The sequence below is a fragment of the Micropterus dolomieu genome, linkage group LG17 (genome assembly GCF_021292245.1).
Source record: "Micropterus dolomieu isolate WLL.071019.BEF.003 ecotype Adirondacks linkage group LG17, ASM2129224v1, whole genome shotgun sequence".
Lineage (NCBI taxonomy): Eukaryota > Metazoa > Chordata > Actinopteri > Centrarchiformes > Centrarchidae > Micropterus > Micropterus dolomieu.
In genome coordinates, this window is record NC_060166.1 from 1,522,431 (window position 1) to 1,530,263 (window position 7,833).

Genomic DNA, 7,833 nt, shown 5'->3' on the forward strand with positions numbered 1-7,833 from the left:
TTCTTAATTGGCCAGCAAACTCGCCTGACCTTAACCCTATAGAAAATCTGTGGGGTATTGTGAAGAGGAAGATGCGATACGCCAGACCCAACAATGCAGAAGAGCTGAAGGCCACTATCAGAGCAACCTGGGCTCTCATAACACCTGAGCAGTGCCACAGACTGATGGACTCCATGCCACGCCGCATTGCTGCAGTAATTCAGGCAAAAGGAGCCCCAACTAAGTATTGAGTGCTGTACATGCTCATACTTTTCATGTTCATACTTTTCAGTTGGCCAACATTTCTAAAAATCCTTTTTTTTATTGGTCTTAAGTAATATTCTAATTTTCGGAGATACTGAATTTGGGATTTTCATTACTTGTCAGTTTAAATCCTCACAATTAAATGAAATAAACATTTGAAATATATCAGTCTGTGTGTAATGAATGAATTTAATATCCAAGTTTCACTTTGAAAGGAATTACTGAAATAAATCAACTTTTTGATGATATTCTAATTATACGACCAGCACCTGTATATTGAACCGATTTCAACATGTAAATGCTCCGTATTTGTATAGCGCCTTTCTACCTTCTTTTGACCACTCAAAGCGCTTTTACACTACATCTGCATTCACCATTCACACACATTTATACACTGGTGGAACAGCCAGGACACTTCGACATGCAGTCTCAAGGAGCCGGGGATTGAACTGCTGCCCTTTCCGATTAGCAGGCAACCCGCTCTACCCCCTGAGCCACAGCCACCCAACATGGTTTCATCCTCTGGCAGCAACACAACTGGACACACACCTATATACAGTCTATGACACACACACACACACACACACACACACACACACACACACACACACACACACACACACACACACACACACACACACAGGAATGAACTTCTCACCTCGGGTCGAGCACTGTAGCAAAGGCAGTGTTTCCCACAGGATTTTAAGAGACTATGGTGGGTGGGCCTTGAACCCTCTCACCGGGGCGTCTGGGGGCATGCCGCCCCTGTAAGAAAATTTTTTACATTTTAAAGTTTAAATGCATTAATTTGGTGCAAAATTAAGAGGCTATCTATGAAGAGCTTGGTACGCTTGTAAACAATATTGTGCTCTAATAAACTATTTGATCATAAACCCATTGTAGAGCTATAAATGAACAGCATCAAAAGTCAAATATATTTAATGTTTTCCCAAAAACCCTGAATCAAAGACGGAAGTAATTTCCCTAACATTTTATTGTTGTGTTTTTTACTTTTATTGGACACATGTAATATGTTTTATATTTTCTGTGAATATAATCCTTTTTATATCCAGTCTGATATAATCCAAGTAATCTTATTTCCATGCTGTATAGACACCTTATTTTGAAAACCGGGCGTTGTGTGTATCCTCGCGCTAAATTCATTAAGTCCAACCAGAGTCCGAACTTGATAAATAATGTTGTATGTGGTTCTCGTATCGCGTAAGATTAAGACTAAGACATCAGCCTCTCTTCAGGTAGGACTCTCATACTGCAATACATGTCTTTGTAAAGAGACAAACTGACAGGATAAAGTCGCTAACCTGTCAGCTCGCACTGGTCCGTTACTGTGGATTTACCATAAAGGCTTAAATACGTGTGCACTCCAAATTTAGGCGCGGCTAGCTTAATCGAGTGACAGAAACAGGCTGTTAGCGTTACCATAGTTACCTCAAAAGAAAAGTGGTTGTCTCGATTAACATCAACTTGTATGCCATTTTAGATGCGTGTAGAAAAAATTCTCACGAGTAGTACGTCATCTGATCGGCCTTTATGGAGACCACAGCTCAAACTATTATAAGCCTTTAATCGATCGAAGCACCCCTATTTAACACTGCATTTATCACACCGGTGAAGTGGGGAAAATATTTGACAATATGTGATCGAGGTATCAATTATTCAATTCAAAATGGATGACTTGAAATGGAAACAGCTGTGGACTTCAGGAGGACAAACATCAAAGCCCGGGTTTATATCTCTAAGTAAACCATAACCTTGAAAGACTGCTTCACATTCCTCAACACCTAAATCAGTAACACTCAAATGGAATATCAGCATCACATCATCAAAAAGGCTAAGCAAAGACTGTACTTCCTTGAGGAAGCTCAGACAGTCTCACCAAGAACAGACTGGAGCAGATTGTCACTAAAACCTCCAACATAATTGGTTGTGGCATCCCTCCAGTCAACTCACTGTACATAAAGTGCACCTTCAGCTAAACTTAATTAACCAAGGACTTCTCCAACCCAGCCCTTCAGCTGTTCCAGCTTCTTCCCTCTGGAAGGCGCCATGTCAAACCAAACCCACTTGCTTGAAAAACACCCTTATTCCTACAGCAGCCAGAACACTTTAATACTCCCACCAGACCCCCCCAAAAGATCCCCTCTGACCTGAATGCGCTTAAAGTATTGGACTGACCTCAGACTGGATTTGCTTGCACTGGTACATCAATCATTGAACTGAACATATGATACCACTTATATTCACTGTAAATTATATTCTGTTCTGTATATAAACTGTTATGTTTGTGTGTGTTGTTTTAATGGTTTATTGTATCTGTGTCCAGTTCTTCTGGTTTTCCTGTGCTGGAACTATGGATCTGTCAGTCAGTGTCTGTCTGTTGGTCAGGTTTAGGGTGTAGCTTTGAGGCTTATTTTAAGTTGAGAGATGAAACATCTGCCTTAAGCTTCCTTAGCTCCTCATAAAAGCAGCTTCTTGTTTCATAGTGAATAAATTCTTGCTACGGCAATTGCTTTTGAAGAAAAACACAAGCTTCACAACATCAAGGACTGACGGCTTTTCTGCAGAACTTTGAGTTGGATTTGGTGAACGTGCTTGGAGGAAAACATTAAAGTTTAAAACTTGTCAATTCTTGGTGCTAGTAAGTGCTGCTATGACTATTGGCATGTAGATGTCTTCAGGGCCGAACTCTTGTCACACATTTGAAGCATGGGAAGGATTTGACCATGTCTAGTACATTTACATGCCATTTCCCTTTATAAGGCAAAACATCAAAATTCAATGCCACACCATGGCCATGTTGTTTGAGCAATCAAAAAAAAATCTCAACAATTTAACATCGCAAGACTCTTAAGGTTGTGCTGCCCACATTTGAAGTCGATCGGATTAAAGCTGTAGGAGGAGTTTGTTAGAGTACGGAGAGTGTAACAGGAAAAAATTTGTAAAGAATTAAAAATGGCTGACTTCCTGTTGGGTTTAGGGTATGGCTCCAAGAGACTTATTTTTAAGTTAGATATAATACATCGGTCTATCACGTTTCATACTGCTAGGTAAAACGTACGTCAGGGGCTGCTTTGTTGAAATTTAGTGGGGGGCGCTATTGAGACAGTTTTCCCCCCCGTCATGGGGTATGTGCGGTGAGGCAGGAGGTTGGTGGACCCAAATGCAGAGACGGGAACAGGCAGGTACAGTTCAAAAGATTTAATCAAACACAAAGCGAGCTCACTTACAAAGGTAGTGGCTGAGTCCAGGGAATCCAAAACAAACAGTCCAAACAAAAAGTAATCCAACAGAAAATCCAGAGAAACGAGAAATCCAAAACTGCAGGAACAACAGGGTACGACGAGGAAAAACCACAACAGAAGACAGAGCATCTGAACACAACAGACGGGGGTAACACGAACAATGACCGGATGAAGACTGAAGAGAAACACCAAACACATATACACCTGGGACATGCAGAGGGATTACTGAGGTAACAGACACAACACAGGTTACTGAACATTAAACACAGGCCATATCACAAGAAGTAACAGATCAGAAATAAACAAAATAACTCAGACACGAGCAGACTAAACTAAAATAATGCAGACAAGGATCCTGAAGTAAATACCAAAACATGAACCAAGGCACAGGACTGGGAACAAAGACAAAGAACTAAAACGCAGGACCAAGAGCTAAGATACTATACTTATAGTCTAGTACTGTCCTTACTAAGGACAAGGAAATAGAGAAACAGGCAAATAGGACACATGAAACAATGGCAATAACTCAGAAAAAATACAACTCATAACCCCCCCGGCAATATCAGACAAAAAAATACACCCCTTCTGAAATATGTGCCAAGTTTTGTGATTTTTCAAAAACTTCAAAACAAATAACCCCCCCACACCCCTACGCGCCTTGAAAATGACTGCTGTCAAGTGCTTCCTGTAGACTTCAGTGAGCTTCCTACACCTCTCTACTGGCAGTTTGGCCCAGTCTTCTTTTGCAAACTGCTCCATTTCCTTCAGATTTGAAAGATGCCTTCTTCTTTATGCTGTTTTTTAAGGGATTTGGATCTGGACTCATTGCTGGCCACTTTAAAACATTCCAGCATTTCCTTGAACCATTCCTGGGTTATGTGTGTTTTGTGTCTTTGTCCTTGCCATGACCTACAACAGAGAAACAGATTTGTGACACTGGGTGGAACACGGCACTACAAAATACTTTGGTAATCTCCTGATCTATGATGATGATGCCACGCACAGATTTAAGTAGTTCACCCAGTGCCAGAGGCAGCAAAGCAACCCCAAAACATCAGCAAACCTCCTCCATGTTTGACTGTTGGTACAGTTTTATTTTCTTTGAATGCTCATGCTTTGAATCATTGAAGTTTATGTGCTTTACCAAAAAGCTCTAATTCTGATCTCATCTGTTCACAGGATGTTCTCCCAGAAAGATTATGACTTGTTCAGGTGTGTTTGGGCAAACTTCAGATTTTTCTTCTTCTGTTGTTGTCTGTTGAGCTCATTCCAAGGAAGAACCTGGCCTCTGCAGAGGTGGCTGCTGAGTGCCTCAAGTAAGCAGCCCAGATTGATGCTGGAGCTCCCAGCTAGCTAATTACATGGTGGAATGTTAAAACCTCTTAACAGTCTTAACAACTGACTTAATGTCAACAGTAATAATGAGGATGAGGGAGGAGGAGGAGGATAAAGGCAAGTCAAAGCAGGTTCATTTGTATAGCACAAACAACAAAGCAATTCAATGTGCTTTACACAAAACATAAAGCAACACAGGGCAGTATAAAATCCATTTACATACGAAAAAAAAGAAAAGAAACAGAAAATATAAACGTGATAAAACACAAGAGTAAAAGTTGCAGTGTAAGATATCAATGAAAAGCCTCAAATTTCATTTAAAAGAAGACAGTGGTAAAAAGACAAATCTTCAGCCTTGATTTAAAAGAACTGAGAGTTGCAGCAGACCTGCAGTTTATGTGAGTTTTTTCCAGATAAATGGTGCATAAAAACTGAATGCTGCTTCTCCATGTTTAATTTTGACTCTGGAGACAGAACACAGACCTGTCCCAGACTACCTGAGAGCAGAAGATCAGAAAGGAGGGACAGAAAACCAAAACCTACCAAGCACACAGCAGTCATCCCAAAAAGGCAAAAATATACCAGGGGGGTGGTGACATAAACCTAACATCAACAATATTTTAAATAAACACATAAACACATCATTTTCCCAACTTTGACCACACTGTAGTTGTCATGCACAGAAAATGTAGAAAGAATATATAAAAGGGTGGCATTAAACGAAATCCAGAGCTTGCAAAATTCTCATATGCGTGAGAAATGTGATGAAGGTAGTTGTCTGAACTATAATGAAAAGACTTAAACACCTCATTAATCACTGAAAGAAGTTGGCATGGTTGTTGGCTAGTTTGTTTCAGAAAGTTACACTCTCCCCTCTATGCTGCGGACAAACTGACCCAGAGACTTTTACTACCCTAGTAAGCGCTTCTCTCTCCGTCTTTCTCCTCCCATGGGCTGGGGGTGCCGGTGCTGTTGTAGGATTAACTACATGTTACAGTTCAGTTGATTTTTTGTACTGTTTTCTATTCTTCGTATTGCAGACACAGTTTCATTGTACTGCTTACATCCTATACTGTGTTCATTAACTAGGATGTTGATGGAATCAGTACAGTCACAGACCCCTGGTGTTCTAGTTCCAGTGCTGTGAGGAAGGATGCTACGGTAGGCCTAACAGAGACAGGGAATTGTGTGGTACAGTTGGAAAAGAGGGAGTGACAATGTGTTGTTCTGTCCTAATCATATGCCCCATGGCTACCCCTGCAATTCACTGATGCTCTTCAAAGTGGGGTATTGTTTTAGTCTGAGAACATGTTTTCAAACATGACTGCCCCATCAAAAATCTGCTTCAGTTGAAGTGAATTGATTTTCTAAAGATACACACACATGAATACTAGCATGTGTAAAATCAAATCAGTCACAGCAGTATTTGCCCCTGTGTTACTTTTACCTCTAGTGTAGTGTTTCTAACTTTGGTCCTTTCTGCCTGTCTGTTTGTGGTAGGGAAGAAGAAGGAGAAGATGTCAAAAGTTGATGAGGAGGGTCGTGGGAAGAGAAGCACCATTCGCCTGCATGAAACATATACTGTGGAGACGGTGGTGGTGGCAGACTCCGACATGGTGCAGTACCACGGTGCCGAGGCTGCACAGAGGTTCCTGCTGACTGTCATGAACATGGTGAGAATTACAGAAACAAATACAGTGTGTCCTCTGAAACCCCTTATATAATCAAATGTAAAAATTGGTTTTGTGTAAAGGATTGGTACAGTTTAAGCATGCAATCAACAAACAAGCATATTCAGCAGTTTTGTTGAAAACATGATTACTCACTTTTACAATTATATTTTTCTAAACTCTGGGTGACTATAATGTGAAGCTTCAAGTAACAGTGTGCTGATCAACATTCCTGAAGCTGAGAAACAAATTTAAATGTCAAACGTGTGTAGAATGAAGACATGTAAACCTAAATACTGTCTTTATATGGGTGAATTTTCTGATGTCAACACAATTTAAAATGGCGAGCTTGTTGAAGAAATGAATTATAGTGGGGTGTAATGTCCACACAACCCCTATTACAGCAGCACATAGCAGCAGAACAGTACAGGAGAGCCTTCCAGCTTTCGCTCCGGGTCTGGAGGCCAGAACAGGGAGAAAGGAGAGACATGCACAGCAAGAAGCTGGGCAGGACAGAGAAAATCTATGGGGGTAAAATTATGCCAAAATTATTGAAAATGGACAGACTCTGAGTCATAAATGGAAATTACAACTTGTAAACACAAAACACAATCTACAAATCTATTCCAAATCAGCAAACAAACTCTTCATGATCTGCAACTGTAAAACACGATCTACAAAAAGATTAGAAATTTACAAATAAACACATCATGACAAATAGAAATAGGTGACTTGTACTTGAAAACCAGAATTTGAATGAATACAAAGTGAGTTGTCTGCAGATAAGGGTCATATTCTTTTTGTAGATTGTGTTGCTTTTTTTTCTCCAGAATTTTGACACTGTTTCGCTGTGGTGACAAAACAATGCCATAATCATTGAAAATTAAGAGACTATGCGTCAGAATGCCTATTACAATTTGTAAACACAAAATACCATCTACAAATAGGTTTAAAATGGATAAACAAACTTCTCATGGTCCACAAATGTATAACACGATCTGCAAATAGATAAAAAATCTGCAAACAAACTTCTCATGATCTACAAATATAAAAGGCAATCTGCAAATAGTATCAAAATCTGCAAATAAACTCTTTACGATGCACAAATAGAATCAGTGACTTTTTCTTGACAACCAGAATTTGAATGAATGCAAAGTGATTTGTTTGTGCATGAGGGTCATATTATATTTGTAGATTGTATCACATTTGTTTTCAGAAATTTGGGTACTACTGTTTTGCTTTTTTTACCATAAAAGATTCTACAAATGCATCCTCACAATTTGCAAACAAACACAGTCAAACCTGTATTTTCAAATCACTGT

The 7,833-nt window shown here is 39.8% G+C and overlaps 1 protein-coding gene across 1 annotated transcript in view; it reads left to right on the forward strand.

The window, feature by feature from the left end:
• The window catches only part of adamts17 (ADAM metallopeptidase with thrombospondin type 1 motif, 17), a 236,219-nt gene that overhangs the window by 27,218 nt on the left and 201,168 nt on the right, over positions 1 to 7,833 (forward strand). Inside the window, exon 4 of the mRNA XM_046074026.1 lies at positions 6,342 to 6,514. Coding sequence (XP_045929982.1) covers positions 6,342 to 6,514 — 173 coding nt within the window. The remainder of the gene's footprint in view (positions 1 to 6,341; positions 6,515 to 7,833) is intronic.